This window comes from Salarias fasciatus, chromosome 10 (genome assembly GCF_902148845.1).
Source record: "Salarias fasciatus chromosome 10, fSalaFa1.1, whole genome shotgun sequence".
NCBI classification, from domain to species: Eukaryota; Metazoa; Chordata; class Actinopteri; order Blenniiformes; family Blenniidae; genus Salarias; species Salarias fasciatus.
In genome coordinates this window covers 20514804-20537101 of record NC_043754.1, presented here as the reverse complement: position 1 = coordinate 20537101, position 22298 = coordinate 20514804, and the positions used below count along the sequence as shown (strand labels likewise).

Genomic DNA, 22298 nt, shown 5'->3' with positions numbered 1-22298 from the left:
ATGTTTTTTTTTTTCTGTAAATTGACAGTCTGCACCAGAAAGCTGCTTTAAGATGCGTTCAGCTCGCAGCAGGTGAAGTCTACCGTGTTGTGTTACGACTGTCCCTCGCCTCCCCTGCCTACCTGTGGAAATATTGCTTTTGTCGCAGCAGATTCAATAAATGTATTTGTGCAAAGACGGGACCACCTAATGCAGAGATGCGTTTTGGAAACTCTTCGAGCTACGGAAAAGGCGTTCGAATTACCGGGCGGAATATATACTTTGTGTTGCACGGCTGCTCTCTCAGCATGAGTCTGAGACACAAAACTGAAGAGAAATTTCAACAGATTGAAACTCAGGCTTGCGTCAACGCTGCGTTCACAACGCATTGAGCAGCAGAATCAATTGGGCATATAGAGCCAGTATACAGCCGGCTCGCTGGCGAGGCAGCTGCTGTGAGCGAGCGTTACCAAGAACAGCTGTGGGACTCAAAGTGGAATTAAATGCAGATGTTGCTGCTAAAAATAAACCTGAGCTATTTCCCATGAGCCTTGCAATCGGGGGTTGGGGAAGCAACAACAACAGCAACTTGGAAGTAATACTACAATATTCCAAAACAGCGACAGTAATTGAAAAAGACCAAATAAAAGTAATTAGCAGAATTAAAGGGGGACTGACTTGGAAGAAGCCCACGTGAACTTCTGCTCTGGTAGATTTATAAGTGATCCAAACCTCCCACTGCTATGTGGCTGCTGCCCAGCAAGCGCATGAATAAAAGGGGGGGAAAAAAAGCTGGTTTCTTCATGTGCCATGCACTGGCAGCGACTGCCTTTTTTTGGGATTCTCCAGTAAAAAAACAGCACAAAAAAAAAAAAAAAAAAATTAATCCAGCGGGAAGTGGCACCATGCAAAGATTGCAAAAGGCTGCATCCCCACCTAACTAGGCCACAGACAGTATATTCAGGCCAGTCATGGACCCTGAGCTATGAGGCCTACTAAACCAAGGCAAATGGGGAAAAATGCATGTGTGGAAAAAGCAAATGAAGAACGAGAAATATTTGGAAAATGACAAGACTGAGATTATCAGTAAGGGTGAGACATGATAGCACTGTATTGTTTAGGACTTAAATAAGCTTTGAAATGCTTTATGAGGCACACGTTTGGTTCATCTTCTACATTTTTTATAAACATTATCTGTTGTGCATTGCTAAAACTCATATATAAATGTATTGATGGTTAAACTTCCTTCCTTTACACAAACAAACTTAGGAAAAGCCGCAGAGAGGCTGGCGTTGGATCTGCCAGCGGCTCGTGCGTCTTGATGCTAAATCAAACAGTTCTCAGCATCCACTGGTGGGAAGCCAGTGAATGATGACAACTAACTCATCTAAAAAAAAGCAGCAAAACGGCAGGCAAGAGAGTGTTGGAACTGGAGGTGAGGATGGTGAGAAATATTGGACGACAGCAAAAAAGAAATCGGCATATTTTTCCAGGAGATGAAGAGATATCTGGATGTGAAAGCGCTCCGGCTTGTTAGGGAAGCTCGGGTGTAGCGGGATGGGGAGGCAGCCCGAGTTAAAACGTGCACTTTAAACACACAACGCAACAACAGAGCAAAGGCCGACCGTGACCACCTGTGTGGAGAAACATTCGGAAATAAATGGATTACATGCTCTGGGTCTGACTGATGTCCGCTCTGGCATTATTCTCACTGAACTTGAGCAGTAATAGTCACCTTGCTAAGAATCGGGAGAGCTGAAAACCCTGCTGGTACTTTTTTCCCCCCCTTATCTTTACCGGCAGAGCATCAAGGAAGAGAGAGATACAGTGACTGCGCCTCTGCTCTTCCTATGGATTCATGAGTTATTGTTGATCTTGTGCAGCCTGGGCTCTGAAATTTTGTGAAGTGAGCACAATGTTCTAAAATGCAAATCAGGTGCTCAGTGCATGAAGAAACAGAGGAATGTATTTTCCAAGAGGAGGGGATTAGGTGGAGAAGACATGACTGGAATGGAGCAAAACTGAGGAAATAATAAAGTGAGGGCGTAAACGGGGCTGAGGTACCACAATACAATACGTTCAAAAGACTCAGTTTTCAGTAACTCCTGCAGACTGGGATTTTAAGTCTTCTGCACTGTTCAACGTGGATCTGACCACAGGTTCACTGTGCAATCACTGAATTCGCTAAAGTGAGGTGGTCACTGCTGCAGAGCACCTCAACACAAGCAAAATCAAAAACTGCGCGTTATTTATTTAAGCCATTATTTACATTTATATACTTATAGCTAAAACGGGCTCAGATGGGAGCAGCAGGTGCTGAGTAAAGCACACAGCATCTTGGCTCAGCCTCTTCATCCTCTGACTCCAGAGTTTATCTTGATGCCTTCTGGACGCCGGTATTATGCTCCAGCTAGGAAAACTAATCGTTTTTCAAACTCTTTTGTGCCTTCTGCAATCAAATTATTGAATTCCAGCTCCTAAATTGTTTATTGTATTGCTTGTTTTAATATCGTTCAACCTGAGTTCCACTTGTGGTTAAACTGGACTGTCTCATGTTGTATTTACGTGTGAAACGACTCGAGATGTGCTGCAAACAAATTGCCCTTTGGGATTAATAAAGTTTTCTGAATCTGAATCTGAGATCACCCGAGTTGAGCTGCTGTAGGTTTATGCTGCTCGGAGACCTTCTCGTATAAAGAAAAGTGAATTTTACATTAAAATGGAGAATATGGACATGCTCCAGCATTTTAACTTCATTTGAAACCTCAAACTACTGTTTTGGCACAGCGCTGGTATTGGATTAATTTTTGTGTCACTTTATTTTGGCTATTAATTGATTTATTTTGGTCTAATAATATGACGAGAAGACGTGGATCGTGGTTGTGAAATCTCTGTCTCTGTTGGGAAATGATCTCAGGCTGCCTGTGGTTGGTGCAGGCAGATAGCACCGGCCATCCTCAAAGTGCTCTCGCCGTCCGGGCATGGACCACAGATCAGAAACAGCACTACAACTGCTCAACTTTGAGTTGGAACGGCCAAAATCGCAAATTGTATCTGAGTTTCTGCTCATGTCAGCTCCTGAGAGCGCCGGCACAACTTCTTCTTACTTTCTTTTTTTTTTTTCTTTTTTTTTTTTTGAGGCCACATATCAGATAAATCCCTGCAGATGATAAAAAGCTCTTGATTTACACCTCGGTGGGAGTTGCATCACACATTTCCACAATGTCACTAACCATAAAAAAAAAAAAAAAAAAAATGACACACCTCCCCAATGACAGAGACAGATGATTCATGTCAGACCCCACAGCCGGCAGGCTTTAAAGGAAGAAGCTAGAAAAAGTCGAGAATTTGAATAGTGGAGCCTTTTCTGGTCACGGTGGAAGCCTTGGTGCTCTGTGGCTGGGGTGTGTGTGTGTGTGTGTGTGTGTGTGTGTGTGTGTGTGTGTGTGTGTGTGTGTGTGCGTAAATGTTTGGGGTGGGATGATGGGAATAGTACCTGGGATGGTGGTGGGCTGTACAGCTGTTTTGAAGGAGAGTGTGCCAGGCTTAGATTTGCCCTGCTGATTCTCCGCCACCACATAAACGTCATACTCTGTGTTCCACTCCAGGCCGTTCAGCAGAACATACTCACTGCCCTGGGGGATGCGGATCTCCGGCTTCCATTCAGACACATGCTTCTAGGAGACGGAGACAGGGAAAACCTTAAAGCAAACGGACCATTCAAGGACATTTAATTATCACTTAACTCCTTAAAAAAATGCTTTTTCTGCGAGAGCTGTTCTTTTATAACCTTACATACAAAACCCTAACATGCAACACTTTTTATACAGACAAAAAAAACCCCCAAAAAAACAGGAATAGTGGTGTAGATCCCTTTGAAAACCAGTTTTCACAACATGACTCCATTTGTTTGACAGTTTGGGTCAAAAAATCCAACCAGTTCTGTCAAAATTAGAGCAGCTGGAGGTCGGTAATGCGTCTAAATTCAGTCAAAAACAAAATAGCCTAGTGATTGTGGCTGGCCGTCACAGAGCGAGAGAGAGAGAGGAAAAAAAAAAGCTTTCTCCCAGTGAAACTCGCTTCAGTCCCTCAGTCCCGTCTAGCTTGTTGTTTAACAAAACACAGTTGTCAGTATCCACTGGTGGGGAGCCAATTAAAGATTATGGCTTGCTGGTTTGTCAATACAAGCCTTTCTCCACAGCGAAAACTGTTAAACTGGTGCAAGAGGGAAAACAAGGGAGTGATCTGGTCAGTTTATTGCTGAAGAATTTCCTTTAAATGTGATACATTTCTCATCAGATTCCTGCGTTACGTGTAGAATTCTACTAAGCACTGCCAATTGTGGAGCCCCATCCCAAGGTTTTGGGATTTAAAAGTCTTTTAGAAAGAAATTGGACCTCTAGAAGAAACAATAAAGTTTTTGTGACACAATTATCCGAGTTTCTCTTTGGTGTTGTACGCCATCGAATGCTCCCTGCTCACAATGTGTCTTTCTTGCTACCAAAATTCTGACTTTTGTGCAGAGTGTATTTATTAAATGCTCTATATTTTCAAGAAAAAAGCAGAGTGGTAAAAAGTGACCTCCTTGCCCGGGATACTCACAGCCTTGTATCTGATCAGGTAGTGCATTATGGGGGAACCGCCGTCGTCCTGCTTGATCCAGTTGACCTTAAAAGAGTTGCCCCCCTTTTGGGCCTTCACCTCTAGTTTGGGGGCAGTGGGTTCCCCTGCACAGGACAAACCGGAGACGCACAGTCAGTTGAAACAAACATCGACTGAACGCTGAGCTGATCGTTGAGTCGGCCATCAGAGGAAGTTGTTGTTGTACATGTGGCGTTAATCTGGAGGCCGTCCTTTGTTGGTGTATTATAATTCAGACAGCTTTTATCTTACGTTTACACAGCAGGCCCAAACAAAGATTAGGTTGTAGTTTTAATTAGATTTATGTTAGTTTATGATATAATCTCATCCTCATCCGGCGTCTACTCTGTCCAGATCAATGGATTAGGTGTCAACATTTATCAACTCACAGATTTTTCTTTATTTCATTTCTAATTCACCTCTCAATTTGTCTTATGATTAACAGCCGTAATGGGCTGAAGTCATAGCTACAGGCTTATAAGACGTTTGACAACTTACTTCAGAATTATTTACATTTATAACAGTGGAAAATCGACTAATGAGAAGTCGAGAAGAATTTCCTTTCTAACGCTTCATTATTACCAGAGCTCTATGCTCCGAGATGAGCGTGAAGGTTATGATTCCTGAAAGTAATTAAGAAACGGTTTGACACTACCGTAATTCCATCACTGAAAAGCTCTTGAGTACAAGGCTGGAGTTGATGAATGGGCTGCCAACAGGCTGACTTCCACACTCCAAACCAATGCTTCTTCCTGATTTCTTCCCCACAGTCACTGTTTGTTTCTTTCATCCATGAACTAAAAGCTTTCCTGAACTGGAACTGAGCAGAAATTTGACCTGAATCATTAAACCCCTAACAGTGATTAAAGAAAAAAAATAAAAAATAAAATAAGCCCACTGTGTCTGCAAAAGCAATCAAATAGCTATAGATACCCTAAAAAAGGCTCGCATGTTGAGTAATACTACATTTAATATGAGACATTTATTTCAAAATGGAATTGACCTTACAATTAGTTTATTACAAATTTCAAATCAAACATTTTGTACACATAATGCATGGAACATAATTCCTTTTATTCATTTTTCTGTAATGTTCGTGGGCATTCATTTAAATATTTAATTGCCAGACAAAGATGGAACTGTAGCTAAATCATGTCACATACTGGTTTTTAACAATCATATTTAGCAGAACTTTACTCTCATATGAACATTTGCAGCATTTAGTAGGAAAAAAATTAGTGTATTTCTAAATTAAACTAGTTATATTATTATAACAGTATATACAGTATGAAGGTTTTGAATCATAGAGCTGTGCACAGTTTTACATCAGAGCTGTTCCTTAGGAATTATGACAATTTTTTGCAATCATCAATTCTGATTTCTCAGGTTTCTGGTAATCTATGTCTTATATTCTCTTCAACTTTAGTTCAATATAGTTTAATCTTTGAAGGTCTACTTCTGTGTTCAATGCACTGTTTTACTTGTTGAATATTAACACAGTTAAAACTCAGCGTATTTTGCTGATCAAAGGCAGATTTAGGGTGGATTATCCCTTTAAGGAACAGAGGGGCGCAAACTGCCCAAGAAGGTGTTGTTCTCCTTGAGGCTTCTCATTATCGGCTCTGTCCTCCTGAGTAATGACTGCTGGGTCGCTGGATAATGAGCCTGTAGGCCTTGATTGGACATGTTACTCTATTACTTTTAATAACATTTACATAGTCGTGTGGGAAAGAAGGTCAATGTGTTTTCTGCGTGCGTGTGTGCGTGTCGCCGGCTTGTCGCCTCGTGCCTGTGTGAGGGCCGAACGGGTGGAGACTAACAACCAAAACTCATCAATTATGTACGTATTGGTTACACACACTTAGCCTCATCATTGCGTTATTAAGCCCGGCGGCTCCCGGCGTTGCGTCGTGTGCCCTTTTTTGCAAACACTGTGACAACAAACAGCGGAAAACACTGTTGATAGATCATTTCAGGTCTCAGTGCATGCTTTAAAAAGTGACTCAACAGGTTAAGGAAATACTTTGCATGTATTCCAAATGGTCAGAAAGTCACGGCGTGATTCTGGGACTGAACGTTTCGAACACGCGTGTTAGTGGATGGAGGAGTTATTAACGTGAGTATGAGTGAAGGCACTTCGACTGAGCGCGCTGCAAACTGCATTCCGCCCGACCGGAGTGAGCATGACAGAAGCTGAAAGTGAAGCAGACAGTGTCAGTTAGTGGCAGCAGCGGTTAAGATAGCGGCAGGCAAACGCTGCGAGCAGCGCTCTGGGTTAGGCTACGTTATTATTCTGAGAGAAACGGAGGAGAGAAGAGCTGTTAGGATGAGAAGTGCCCCGGTGCAGGCTGGAAAACTTCAAGCCGCCGCAACACACGCGGGGTGGGGGGACATGCGAGACGCCACCCCATGTAATGAGGGTGGCGTGGCTCAACATGAAGCCCCAGAGCTACGGCGGCGGGCGGCCTCTTCTTCCAGCGTACATTGTGCGATAAGAAGAGAAGGTTATTCAAAAACATGCTTTAGGCTACAGAAAATCTTCATTTTGGTTAGAAAACCTTTGAATACCATCAGTTTTGTACTGTAAAATAATCTGACGCTGCACAGAGCGAGTTTATAGAAATGCGCTGCAGTTCCTGACAAACACAGCCGAAAAACAATATTAAACCTGCCGAGAGGAGAATGATGATTTGAGGATCGTGTTCTTAGGAAAATACATGGGTCCTGTACTACGAAGCGGCATTTATATAACGGGGATAAGTCAGCAGTACAAGGGAGCCGGTTATCAAGTCGGGAAGTGAAGCGAGGGTTTTCCAATCTTGATCGGTGCGCGCTCGCATGACACAGAAGGTGTTTGCAGCGTCTGACCAACAGCAAACATGGAAAAACCCTGCAGAGCAGTCTACTTCGCCATGGAGGAGCAAATAATTATTTTTCAAAAGAATGAAGACTTCAAACACGTCATCCGGGCCAAGCTCAAAAGCCAGGAAGGAATGCCTGCAGATGACTGCCGATTCTGCCACTGCGTTCCCGCTGTTTACTGTTATTCAACATTAAATCATCAGATAATACAGACGGACGGCACTCGGATCACTCTGTCACTTTATTACAGCACATTCAGAGTGAGAAATTCCAGCTTCGTAGCACAGGCACTCAGGGGACGGGGTAGCTCATACAAACTTAGCAACACCTGGGATAAGAGGGGTCGCAGTGGTGGAGTGGAAAGCAGCGTCTCACAGGGCGCTGAGGACACATGCTTGTGCCGAGGGGAAGAAACGGGCCATAAGGTCGTAGAGGAAGACTGATTGAAACCAACTAGATATAGCTGGAATCAGCACGGATTACTTTCCCCCCCCGAGACAAACTGCTTAATTAGGGCTAGTCCTGCTTTTACGGGAGGATTACGCAGCAGGAGAGGCGTCATGTGAGAAAGGAGGAAATCGAGTCTCTCCACTGGCTGCAGAACACAAGTCAGATCCGGAATCGGTGCAACTTAAGGTTTCAGAGAAGAAATTGTTGCTGTTAGTGTTTTAACACCAAACAGCACACTGTGGATACAGTTGATTAGCTTTATGAGGGATTTTTGGAACTTTGTTAATAACATTTATTTTCCGCTTAGTTCAGTCTTCACCTATAAAGCTTAAACAGGAGAACTGCACCAACGTTTATATTTGCATGTCTAATTCAACTAATCTACCAAGGAGACATGACACCAAAGACATTGACACGTGCAGGCGAGGACTGACATTTTCACTGGAAAACAGCAGACCCAGATGAATGAGGATGCAACGGGAAAGGGGAGAGGAAGACTTGCATGCTGCAGTAATGAAATCAGTTGCAATGAATCCAATTCGTGCAACAGTATGAGCTACAAAGATCATTTGATTGAGAAATAAAATGAATTAGCTTTCAGAGTGAAGCCATTCAAGGCTGCGTGTGATGCAGATTGCAGTCAGTGGCACTTTGTCATGTTTGAAGGAAAAAAAAAGTAAAAATAGATGATTCCTGACTGACCAAATAACCTAGAGGCAATAAACTGAAGGGAAAAAAAAACTTTAAAATTGTAACTGGGGTGAAAAAAGTTACAATTTAAAGCCAACATGAATGAAACAGAAACATTATGTTGGGAAATCAAACATCACACGAAGGGAATGTTTGCATTGCAACGGAACTATTAACCCTTTTGGACCAAGGCTGATAAATTACTCCAAGATTTTAACTGGAAATCTAAAGGTGTTTTATCATCAGTTCTGTTGGAAATTATCAGGACTGTTGAGTCTTCTGCTTTTGACTCTGAGGAAAGCTGATCAGTTTTAAATAATTCACTTGATGCAGCTTCATTATAGAGAACCGTAGGTCTGCATTTGTCTCTGTAGGGGTTAAAACAAGGAAGGAGCCAGTTTGAAGAACATTTCTAACCAGACGTGACTGGCCGCTCCGTCCCCTCAATACTCTGCAAAGGCTGCACAACATCAGCTTCCAGGGAAACAAATGCAGAGACGGATTAAAGAGGACAGATGTTCATTTCTAATTCCATCTGCAGCATCTGTTGCATCATTTGAATTTTCTCAATGTAAAATAAAGCCAACAGGTATTTCTGCATGTGTCCTTTTCCACAAAAAAAATAAGTGGAGAAATCTCTCCAAATATCAACTTATTCTACAGATATGTGAAGATGGACTCATACAGGTTGTTCGTGATGTAGGTAATTTAGCATCTAACTAAACCACTTTTAATCTGACCTGGAAGAAACAGTTCAAGATGCTCTGTGTCATAAAGTTTGGTCATATGTGTCTTTATGTTGGGTGTTCGGTATGAACCATCAAGGCACTCAAGGGAAAACAGTTGTGTCACTTTGTTGTGAGTCAACGGAAGAAGAAGAAGAAGAAAAAAAACCCAAGTCTTTAGATGCATGGAGGTTATAAAACACTGATGCAGTCATGTCTACTACATGTTGACTACTTATTTTACAGCACAAGAACAGAGAAATTTGTTTGTTTTTGCAACAACAAGAACAAAGTTAGATCCGACCAGGACGTTTTGAACTTTAAAGAGAAATTCAAGAGTGGAATTTTATCCACCTTCAATCTTTTCTCAAATTTCTCCATTCTTGCAAAGTATGTATGGACTTTTATGAATGACTTGTGTGAGAAAAGGGGAAAAAAAAACAAATAAAAAAACAAAATGATGAAATTAAATCTGAATATGTTGCAATGTCTCAACTACAGATCTTAATTTACGGGATGTCTCGTGAAGGGTTACTGCTAATCTGAGGATCTGGAACTAAACAAAGGAGATTTACCTTCTGTTGGCCAGCGAAGACGACATCGTCAGCACCATGCAAGAGCCACATGACAAAGTCACATGATGTGCACAGACATGATCAGTTGACAGGAAAATATAGAGGGAGGGGCGGGGTGGGGTGGGGGTGGGGGGGGGGGGTTGCAGGGAGAAGTGGGGGAGGAGGGGAGGGGAGGCACATGGGAAACATACAAAACATTTTTTGAAATGATGAAAACATGTCAACATAATGAACATAAACAAGAATGTTAGGGACAAAATGAATAAAACAGCACAACCAAAAGAAATACACAAATCAATAAGACAGGTAATCTGATACAGATTAATACATAACGTAGTTAGAGACTCAGTTCTGCTCGGTTAAACACGTGGAGAGTGAATAGCGTCAAAACCTGAGTGTTTTAAGGTGAACTAAATAAACATTTAAAACCAAAGCTTTACACCCAGAATTGCCTCATGCATCCACTCAGAAAGTTTTCTTTTTGAAATCTCCTGAATCTGCATGACTTCGGTGAGCTCCTACAGCACGGATGCATTTACAGACAAACTAAACACATCGACAACGAGGAAAAAAAACTACAACAACACGTCTGCTGTTTCAGTGGGGACGAAGGGGATCGTGAGGAAAATGGAGGGAGCGCTGCAACATTGACGCTAAAGACACAACACACAAAGGGACAACAGAGACACAAAAATACTGAGGAGGACACAAAGATGGCTGAATCTGATGTCTTTGATTGGTCGTTATTGCAGGAGGAAAAACATGCATTTCTCATGTAGCGGATGCATCACGCATCGTAAGCGCAGCAAATCCCTCTAAAGACCATCATACCAGTGATTACGCTGCTACATCCAGTGGCACTGAAGGAGCAATAAGCGGCGAGACAAGTCAGCTGCCTAAAGGTGTGATTATGATTCAGATTTACTCAATAAGGACAAAATAGCGGCGTGGGCTTGCAAGTGCTGTTGATCCATGTCAGTGTCCCACTCTGCTTCCTGTCGTTCAGGACACACGGAGAGGCAAAATCTCCTGCGGGCAGCGCTGTGGCTCACCAGAACGGGGATCGGGATGAGACTGGAATGATGGGACTTTATTGAACGGTGACTTTCAAAACAGACGTCTCTCCAACTTCCGGCTTTAAAACTGCGCTCGGTCTGTAGCTTCGACCGGCGGGGCTCGGCTGCGTGACTGTAAAGCATCCTCGTCGATGAACGAACACATACATGACCGCTAATTGGCTTAACGGCCTCATATTTCTGGGGCCGGCTGCAGACGGGGGAGACGTTTAATCGTTCAGCCGACAAATCGCACGCAGATTGCACGGGGACAAAAACACGGCGTGGTGGGTTGGAGGTGCAGGAACACAGCCTCACAGACAGAGCTTAGTCAAGCTGTTCCACATGAAAAAAAAAAAACAAAAAAAGCCCAAAAAAAGACGAGATCATTTCCAAATGAATTAGTGATTGGTGGCAAAGACCATTAGCACAGAATCTAGGATGATAATTGAAAGTGTTAAAACTGGCAGAATGAATACGTTTTAATACGGCCTTTATCTATGTGCCGAGGAGATAAAATAGTGTTGAGTGGTCCTTTGCTAATTAAAGATATGAGTATTTTGTATTATCTGCAGTGAGGATTAACGTACAACTCTGGAAATGAAAAGAATGAGAACGACAGTAATTTATTCCTGACACCAGTAGGAGACGAGGCGATAGCGGGAGAAACCTGCTTTTCCTCAGAGTTTTGGCAGTTTGCTATCAATCGGCCGAGTTTATGCTTCACCGTGACACCCGCCCTCAGAAAACAGCACGGAGAATAAAGCTGAGCGTTCTACTGACAGTTTTACTTTCTCCCCATTAGCATTCACACAAAGTCACACTCCAGAGGAAAATGAGTGCGTCCCACCGCTAATCTGAAGTCGTTACACCAAACTTTAGAGTCTGAACAGCGACCGGGATCCTCATGAACAGGCGGACCGTGTTAATTATGCCACACAAAGCTCTACAGTCAGGCGGTTAACCTTTACGTCTCGACGACTGTTAGTAGAATCAAAATCTATGGGTGTTCAAGACTGTTAGCAAGGCGAGCAAATTTCCCCACTCGTCTCTCCTCTGCTTTGATTTCTCTCTATAGAGGGAGTGTGATTCCCTCCTACGAGCCACACCAGAAATAGAAGAACATCGGAGGCCAAAAACAGGCAAAACAGTGGGGGGGGGGGGGGGGGGGACAGAGGAGAGAGACACACACTGCACACTGCTGGGCTGGCATACTCACTAGGGGCCAAACTGGTGGCAGCAATAGGGGGTGGGGTCGATGGTGGAACTGAAAGATGGTGAGAACATCATGAGAGGGGCTGGTGGGAACCACTCGGCGCTCGGTTAATTGCATTCAGTGCCGATAGAAGAATCCCTCCCACTTCCTGGTGTGAGAACGAGCCGGGCGTCGCATCTGTCGACACGCCCACCGAGCCGCTGCGGCGCGGGAACATATGGAAGGAGCCGAACTGCGGGGCGCTTTCCGCAAAACGTCTTGACTGCGCGTGTGAAGGAAGATGCACAAACTTTGATCTCATGTTAAGAGATGAAGCGCTTTTAGATTTTATAGACGACCAATTTGTTGGTGTGCAGAGATAAGCCTTTAGTTTAAAAGAGCTTTTTAGTCTAAATAAACAATTGCAACTGTTGTACTTCTTATGCATATGGTCAGGATTATTTGTTATGAAACTGCTGTGATTAAATCTGATGTGTACATTTTCAGTCATATATTTAGTCAGAGACGACATTTCTGCACAGATCACTTTCAGAAGAAATTTACCTGAATCTCAACAACACAGCATGTTGAAAATTGTTTTTTTTTCTCACTAGGAATGTGTATAAATACCACACCTCCTGGAGAAAAAAAGAATGTAAAAAAAAATGTACTGGAGATTTCTTATTAACACATACATAAGGAGGATTTTTTTTTCCACCAAAAAAAAAAAAAAATCTTAAAGTTTTGGAAACAGCATTTCAAGCAGGATCTGATCTGAATTAGCTCTGCTGAATAAAAATAACCTTTTGTTCCCCATTTTATTGTACAACCTCCCTTCTGGTGCGACCCCTTGCTGTGTGTGTGATGTCTGCCACTGGGTGCCTCTCGCCATACAAGCACTCGCATGTTAGATGTCGGGAACATTTGCGATTCCCTTGATCAAGGCTCTAATTTCAGGCATGCACAAATACTCCCTCTGGATGCTCTGCGTGGAGCGGCTTTTGTAATGAGAGGGATAAAACCGATAACAAATTGCATTTTGATCATTTAAAACGGTCAAAGTCGTAACTTGTCAAACTATTTGCTTTAATCTTTTCTTGTGCAGGTTTCTGGCGGCGTTGAAGTGGATTTCCCAGAAGAGAGAAGAGTGACTGGATTCAGGAAAGTGAATTTCACTGAGGATCCTGTGCGGCGTTCCTGTTTATACAGCAGCGACTGTTCACTGTCAGCCTCACTGTGTTTTATTAATACACCAATTTGCCTGCGTTTTCGGTTCCATTAGAATAAAAACAGGCTCAGCTGTCACATTTCCACACTAAAGTTTTGCACACATGGCTGCGACTGTCCTAAACCGTATTGGCAGCACAGCGTTTGCACATTAACACCCCTGCTCTACTATCTCAACCATATGATCACATTATTGTGGTTCCAGGCGCGTTCGTCACTGGAAACACATCTGTCCAAATCTCTGACACTTGCAGTGTTTCTTGGAGTGTTCTCTGCATTTTAAGAGCGAGTCAGTGTGTTCTCACTTTGCAGCATCGCCTCTAAATGCTGCACATGGGCTAAAGATGGTGAATTATTGAAGATGTTTTCTTAGTTCGCCCGTGTTTGGTCTATTTGTGATTTCTAAAGCTGGAAAGCAGCGAGTTTTCAGGGTCACCGAATTTGTAGGGGTAATGTATAAATTCCTTTTCTCTTCTAGCGCTTGAATAAGCAAAGGACGCTATTGTTCTTCTGAAAATCCGTGGAAATGAGGATTCTATATGCAGGCTTCTGGGTTTTAATAGCTCTTATAGCCCATTATAATATAAAATACAATAACCAAGCCACAAACAAATGGGGCTCCAAAGGATTTCTGGGAACTGGTGAAATGAAAACCTGATGTTTTTGTGCAGCTAGTTTTAATATTTAGTTTTAGGAAATAATCTCCCTCGTTGTTCATCACGGAGCCACGATGCGTTCCCTACTGCCCGAGGTCGGCATGTGTTCTTCAAAGTTTTGTGCAATATTTCATAATTTATGGCGACGGGCTGAGCTGCGGCGGTCCACGAGATACAAAAGAGAAGAAACGGCCTCAGAAGCAATGAGGATAATACAACTGTAACAGGTGTATGCACATAAAAGGAACATTAAAAAGTGAAGAACTGGAGTGTGTGCTGTTGAATTAGTTCAAAAAGGTAATGAATAAAGGCGATATTGGAGAAAAAAGCCTTCAGATAAATTACATATTGTATAGATTTCACCATGAGGACAGGATCGCTTTGTGCTATTGAGGGAAGGGTGAAAAAAAAAACAAAAACTAAAGTACAATGAGGAAATATAAGAGGAAATGAAGAAGACAAGACAGGGAGGAAAGAAACTTACTTGTGAAAGAATACCCTGAGAAGTCCAATGGAATACAGAACAGATGAAAAACCAGGATGGGAAGAAAACAAACAAACAAAAAAACACAAAGAGAAGAAACAAAGACAATGAAATGAGAAACGTGATCAATGAAAAGGGGGCAGCTGCGTCCCGCCACATCATGAGCGCTCCCTGCTAATGTGCCTGACAGCCCAACGCTGCGCTGCGTTCGGATATTTACCAACAAAACGGAAAAGTGTTTCTACGTACATCAGTCTGTTTTCTAAAAAGACTCACTCTGTTACACAAACCACATATTGAAATCGCTTTCAATCAAAATTCAATTAATTTGTATAAATTTTACAACAAGTGAAGCTTGAGCTCAGTCGCAACTTTATACATTTTAAATTAGCGAGTTACAGAAACACATGAGAGAGACTTTGTGCAGCCGGAGCGTCTGTAAGTAGGACAAAAAAACTCTCTTTAATTTAAGGGGGACAAATAAGGAGGATGCGAAGGAGGGGTTTTCTGTCTTTCTCTTTTTTCTCTACAGAAGCAGCGGGGTGATGAAGCACAGATGGGAGTGTGACATGGAGGCTGGAACAAACTAAAACAAAGATTTATTCATGACCCTGATTTGAAATGCTGACTGAGAAATAGGTCTGCTGCCTCCTGATTGCAGCCTCGCTGAATTAGCTCACGGCAGACGGAATGAAGGAGACGACTCGGGGCGACGTTCGCCCGCGAAATCAGGAGATTTTCCTGAAGGTACGAGGTGGAATGATTTGGCATCAAACTGAACACTTTTCAGATCAGGGGTCTGCAGCCTTTCCCGCCGAAAGATCCACTTTTTCCTCCTTCTACTTCAACAAATCAAGCTTTAACCAACATTCAGAATCACTTTAAGACAGCTCATGAACTTTTATAGAAACTTTTCTTTATACACAAAAATGCAGATTATTTAAAGAACTGCGTTTTATAAAGTCTGTTAAACTTTAATCATCACTTTCCAGATCAAAATCTTCTCCAAACAGTGTATATTTCTTGTTTCGGGTTCCCAAGATCATTGTTGTTTGAATTTGAAATGCAAATTCAGTTGGTTCTAATACTGTGACAGTATTTCCAGTGGTTTTTTTTTCTCTCTATTTGCTCCAATTTAAAGATTAAATCAGGAACATTTCATAGTTTTGAAGAGACAAGAGCAAATGCAAACGCTACTGTGATAAAGGGTCACAAATTCATGAATAATAAATATGATTCAGTGGGATGTTAAACCGTGGAACAGATTTATAAAAGAGCAAACATGAAGGAGTGTAAAGAAATTATTTTTGGCCATCATACCGAAATGATAACACAATAACTCCTCTGGTATCATGATGTGGAGTTGTAGGTATGATCTTTTTTGTGTTGTTTTTCTTTTTGTTTCATGTTTCTTTAATAAGGATAACATAGTGCTTTGAGTCAATAAAGTTTGAATATGGTAAAACATCATATTTAACCGTAAACCCGTTTTCCATCAACGCAGAGGCTGCAGACCCCTGCTCTGGACATTCCTCTGCCTCCAATTCATACTTCAGTGAGAGCTTCCTGTCTGACGCTGCCATCGCACATAAATAAGTCAGAGTCAGGCTTTAAGTCGGGATGACGCACCGTGATTAGCGGTGACAGGTGTCGCCCAGCTGCTCCCTGCTGTGCCGAAGCCGCCATATGTTCAACACAGCTGCGATGTGACATCGCATTAATTCACCGGGAAGAACCGGAACGGAGCGAACAACAAGTCTCTCCATATCGGCGCTGACAATCGGCGCAACGCGGGCAGAGCTCCTCCTCACCTGGCTGACTTTGAAACTGTTAAAAAAAAAAAAAAAAAAACGTATCCCGGCGTCTCCTTCGAATCCGACCTGTGGCTGCTGCATTAAAAATGCAGCGCTGTCGCCGAACCGCAAATACAGAAACGGCTCGTCTTCACACTGAAGTATAAATCAGCTTTAGGAACGTGCAAGTGCTCTCCAGAAAGCTTTCATTGTGGATCGAGAGGAGTTAAGACTGTAAAATGGGGGGGGGGGGGGGGGGGGGGCTTGCCTTCCACACATCAAACAGAAAAATAGGAAAAAAGAGCATAATACTGAGGTGACGAAGGTTACACAGGTAATTCCAGGCATAGTTAACACTATTAAGGAGGTCGGATGATGGAGTGGCGGTTATTTCTCCCTCTGGTCTGAATGGGGGGGGGATGGGGTGTGAAAGCGCTGTGGAGGGGGTGAAAGCATCTGGACTCGGCAGCGAGCGGCGGAGTGAGCAGCGGCATCGGGTTCAAAAGCAGCGGGGTCACGGGAGCGTTTACTGGCAGGAGCGAAGCGGAGAGAGCGAGCGGGGCACTTACGGACTGGCTCGGTCTTGAAAACGGTCAACAGGCTGCTCTCGCCTTTGCCTTTGCCGTTGATGGCGGACATCTTGACCTCGTAGGTGGATTCCGGCTTCAGGCCCATGATGGTGATGCTGGCCATGTCTGCTGGGAGACGCAAAGACGGCTTATGCCACACACTGTCGACAAGCAGCTTCTTCTGGATTTCTTTACACATTAAATGTGCAAAATGTGTAAATATATCTTTGTGGATGTAATTTCCTGGGAGGAATGCGAGAAATGTGCTCTCCCTGTGGTCCACGCAGCCACTATTCTGAATATTATAGCAAATAGGGAGAATAGGATCCTCTGCATGCTGATAACAGATGCTGAAATAAATGTTTTTCAAAATGTATTCTCTAAGCTTGGCTATTTGAGTCTGGGCTGACATAAAGTTTGCATGTTTTCCTTGTTTTAGCATGTCAGAAACACATCATTACTGGCCTGTGTTTTATTTTACCAGGAGTAAATCATTCCTCTAAAACTTTAAATTCATGACCCTTTTTGATGAGATCTTTTAACAAACAACTGAGGGTGACGTTTCCTTCAGGTACAGTACGGGAGACACACATCTCTTTCAAGGGGGGCATTTTGTAATCTCAAAAGTTCACCAAGCGTCTGTTTGCATTGTCTTGGACGTAAAGTATGTATTGAATTTTATCTGCCGCTGTTCAAAAGGAAAGAAAACGTTTCGACACGGACTCCTCCATCACAAAAGGAAGGAGAACGTTCTATAAGACGCAGCTCATACGTGGATAAAACCTCATCCTGGCTTCAATTATCATTGCTTTGTGATTTTGCGCTCCGCTGTTGCTTTAGTTTGTTTCGGCGTCTGCCTCTTCAGTCTGCCGTCTGGCTCCTCTCACTGCCGCTGTTACCCCTTGTACCTTACGCCGTAAAGTACACCGTGCAGCTCTTCCTGTTGCACATCGCCTTTATATTACGTCTACCAATCTCATTCCCATCGAATGAAGAGCAAAAGGAATTATTTGAATGGTTTATTTACAGAGCTGGCTCTCGTCGTAACCTGGTTATGATGAATAAGTGAGCTTCCAATATGCCCGCTGCGGCTCCCGCTGCACACACCAAGCCAGAAAACAAAGGCTTCAGCATGTGCAGCTCCTGCAACATTTTTCACCCACCGGACAGTTTTCTGCGAGTAAACCGGAACAGTTTTATATCGGGACTATTACGCAGGAACTCGATTACCAGTGGCAGCAAGGTTGCATTAAAACAACAGCTACAATTTAGCTAATAGAGGGGCTATTATTTTCATTTAACGGTGAGCGCTGGGGCAAAGCGGGCCAGCGCTGTGATGTGCAAATCCCCCCCCAAAAAAAGCAGACAAATTGTAATTGCAGGAGGGCTCTGTGGCTTCTCGTTACATAGCTGCAGCTAAATCAGTTAAATTAAAGATCCATTTCAACACAAAGGCTTTGAGGTGTACGGCTGAAGCGAAGCGAGGAGGAAGCCTTGTTAGTTTGGCTCTCAATTGCAATTTTTCAGGAGTGGAGTGGATTCATTTAACCAGTCATCTTCCGACCGGGAACATGTTCTTCAACTTCTTGACTTTTGTCGTAAAAAAGTCCACTTGGCCAGTGTGTGACTGGTGTAATACAAAAGACCTGCAATTTCACGGATGAGAACAAGTTTGAGCTGTGAAAAACAGCCGGAAAGAAACATCTCTCCATTTATGGCTCAGATTAATGTCCCAGTGAGGAGATTCAGAGTGAAGCCAACATAAGTGACTTCTCAGGGGAGGCCGCGTGAGTACGGCTGAAAGGCGTCGGGCCAGAGAAATTCAAAAACCGGGCTTTTAGCAACAACATAAAACCGCTGTCACCATTCATGTTGGGATGAAATTTGTAGATCGCTCAAAAGTAATTTGTGGGTTTTTCCGCATGTTGGCTGCCATTGCTTCTGAAATGCTTTATCTTAAAAAAAAAAAAAAAAAAAAAGAAGAAAAAAATGGCAAACATTACAAACTCAAGAGTCTTAATCATTGTGTGTCAAACAATGGAGTCTGTCCTAAACTGACTGTCTAAAATGACAAATTCATTATTAAAACAGTAAGATTAGTTTAATGAGTCTGAAGTGTTAAGTGTGGGTTTGGACACCCTTAATAATACAGAAGCCCAAAACTGTCTTATTAATGGGTTTTTTTTTTTTTTAAATCCCTAATCACAAAATATGCAAAATCATAATTAAAGCCAGAATTTCAACATTAAAGTGCTGCCATTAAAAGAATGTACTAAATCCCTAACATGCCATATTATCCAGGAATCGTTAGTTACTTCGTGAAAAACTGGATTTACCTTACGGTTAGAGAACTAGTTGAATAAGTAGATTATTCAGTTAGGCTTGGCTTTCTAATCTGCACAGCTGAGCGGTCAGCAGTGTGTGTGTATCGGTCCAACGGTCGATTCATTCATCAAGATCAGCTGAGGTTACACCGGGAGGAAGGTGCTTCTTAATCTGGCTGTTCACGCTTCATGGAGGAAAATCTACCAACAGTGCAGCTGCAGTGCACGGCCACATTGCAGAGAGGCGTTTTAAAAGGAAAACCAGCCTTTTTGTGGGATAAGCACCGGTTTTGTGTTTCAAGGCTAATGCTAACGCCACTTGCAATCAGCCTTAGTTCAGGTGGCTGATTTAGTCTGGGATTAATGAGGCGTTCCTCCTCGACGAAAAGTCCCTATGAGGACAAGTGCTTCAGTCAAACAGCGGCCTCAGAGCCGCAGCTCTAAAACCGCTTCATTTACAAAAATTTAAAAATAGCAGCAGGCAATGAAATCACTGGAAATGTTTTGTTACTTATTATTAAATTGCTAATCAGATTCTAACTCAGTACTGCCATAAATATTCACTTTAGTGTCACTTTTTAAATATGAACAGTACGTTTCCTCACACATAAATTATAGGTCTGCTATTTATTTTGATGTTTTTAGCAATTTTCTTTCGTTATCTATGTAATTATTTGCTTTAACTTGCGTCTCTAGACGACATGTTCCTGTTTTGTTAATTATTGTATTTTATCTTGATAACTCACACATTTATTATTGATTTGTTTTTCCTGAGTTCGTCAAAACGGTGTGAGACCGACCATATGTAGCAATACTGCTTTGAAACATGTGATGGCAGCCCTGGTTCACAGCACTCTTTGAGGCCAAATCCCCTTTTTTATTGTCACAATTCAGCCAAGCAACAGCTGGGCCTTCTCAAAATAATGCAGTTATGCAATGAGCAATGCAAGGTGCAGAACAAAAAAATAAAACTCTCACTGCGTTCAGCTCTTGGTGTGGCTGAATGAGGTATTTTGGCAACGTGCACAGCCGGCGTGGGGGTCCAAGTGTTTTGTTTGGTGCGTACACGTGCCTGACAGGCGCCTCTTGGGCCTGGGGCTGACAGCCGAGCCTGTCAGCCGCTGACTGATGCGTCCCGCGAGGCAGACGGGACGGAAACCATCCATATTTGTAGGAGCCACAAACCCTTAGTGGGATGCGGATATTATCCGGGGTGTGTCAGTGTGTGTGCCGACTGTCACCGAGCCTGCAGTGTGTTCCGCCGCTCCTTCTGATATGAGGAACTGTCATGTTTGGATTAGCGGCTGGCGCCAGCAGAACTGTTTCCTGCATGCGCCTAAAATATAACCAGCAACAATACTTAAATGATGTATGAAAAGCTTTTACTATAAGTTTTTGCATGCATCTAAGCCGCTTTTTTAAAATACTTTTGCCCATGCAATATAAAGTCATTTGCATTTTCCACTTTCTCTTTGTAATGTCACCATTTAATTAACCGTAAGTTGGATTTTATTAAACATCAGTGGACTCCTCTGTATAATTTGGATGCTAAGAAGTGACATTTACAGTCCAATGCTGCAAAAACGCAGCAATATTTGTGTGCGTGCTCATATTTGTGTCACACTGCATGGTGTGCACGTGTTAAATATGCGGTGCATGCATTGCATATGTCAGAACGATACAAGATATTTACATGCATGTCATGATAGTAGTTATATAAATATTTGTAGGGAGTATAAATGTAATAAATTTAATGTGAACAGTGAACATGCATTTTTACATGATTTTATTTATTTATATTTATATTTATGAAATGTTCATAACTAATACAACAAAGAAAAAAAAGCAAAATTATTCAGATCCTGAATTTATTTTGATTGTCTTTCTGCTTTTCATCTATGCTATTTTGTCCAGGAAACAAATCTCCGCATCACTAAGTTGCAGCTGATACAGTTCTGACCTTAAATAGCATCTCTTGCAGCATCGGTGCTCGATTGAAATTACATGTTTTAAGGCTTTCGGGAGGGAAAATGCAGGTAAGTGGCTGAAAAATTTAAAGACCAATTCAACCCTGAATCATATCCTGCAAAAATCCAAGTCACGGCAGCCGTTCAGCAACCTGCTGCCAGCGACTGAATGAATGATGCTGAAAAATGATATTTCTTTGGATGTCACTGTGAAATTTGATGGGGGGGAGAGCGAGAGAGAGAGAGAGAGAGAGAGAGAGAGAGAGAGAGAGAGAGAGAGAGAGAGAGAGAGAGAGAGAGAGAGAGAGAGCGGCTCACCATCCTCGGCTTCAAACTCCCTGCCGGTCCACTCCTCGCCCAGCAAACGCCATTCCACGATGTACTTGATGATGGGCACCCCACCCATGGAGTCCGGCTCCTCAAACTCCACCACCGCCGTGCTGGAGAACGGCTCCACTTGCTGGATTTGTGGCGACGATGGCACATCTGCAGCACAGTAGAGACATTTGGGTCGCTAATTTAAAAAAAGAAATAAAATAATAATAATCTCTTTGTGGCTTCATATTGAAGCACAGAGAAATACTAATCACCTTCATCAAACGTGAGTTCTGCAAAAAAAGTATTCATTGACCTCTTCAGCTGAAATGAGTTCATTAATAAGCTCATATTTATTAAATCGATCTGATAAAACGAAGCAGGGTGCAGACGTGATGTGTTTATGTAAGCTAGTGTTTGCAAATGAATCCTGACGACTAAATCACTCCAGTCAACACCTCTGTGTTTATTTCTGGTTGTTCGTCAGACCTGCAACTTCTAGTGACATCCATGAGTTTACATGCACATGCAAAGACCAATATATACCAGAAAATGCGTTCAGCACAGCTTGTCTTTTTCAGTTTTTTTGCCTTTTGAAGTTGTTTATCAAAATGTTTAGCTACTTTTGACGCCGTCGCAGTGATCAGAGTTTCTGCTTCGCTTTGTTTTCGTCTGCTTTCAGGATTCACGTCACTGTTTCCAGTTGGGGTCTGGTATTGGTTCAGGTTTTAACAGTTCTACTCTTGCTCTCAGTAATTTTCTGTCTGCTGCGCATCAGTGGTTTGCAAAAG

General features: G+C 42.6%; 1 protein-coding gene across 19 annotated transcripts in view; it reads right to left on the bottom strand.

The window, feature by feature from the left end:
• ncam1a (neural cell adhesion molecule 1a) overlaps positions 1–22298 on the bottom strand; it is a 260268-nt gene that overhangs the window by 20317 nt on the left and 217653 nt on the right. For 4 of the 19 annotated variants that reach the window (XM_030101195.1, XM_030101198.1, XM_030101202.1 and 1 more), the window contains 4 exons: positions 21511–21678; positions 16902–17027; positions 4582–4706; positions 3476–3656 (listed from right to left, as the gene is read on the bottom strand). In XM_030101195.1, the coding sequence (XP_029957055.1) occupies positions 3476–3656; positions 4582–4706; positions 16902–17027; positions 21511–21678 (600 nt within the window). Of the gene's footprint in view, positions 1–3475; positions 3657–4581; positions 4707–9922; positions 9926–12196; positions 12245–14539; positions 14555–16901; positions 17031–21510; positions 21679–22298 lie in introns of all 19 variants that reach the window. The other 15 variants (XM_030101185.1, XM_030101189.1, XM_030101199.1 and 12 more) reach the window with 8 other exon arrangements.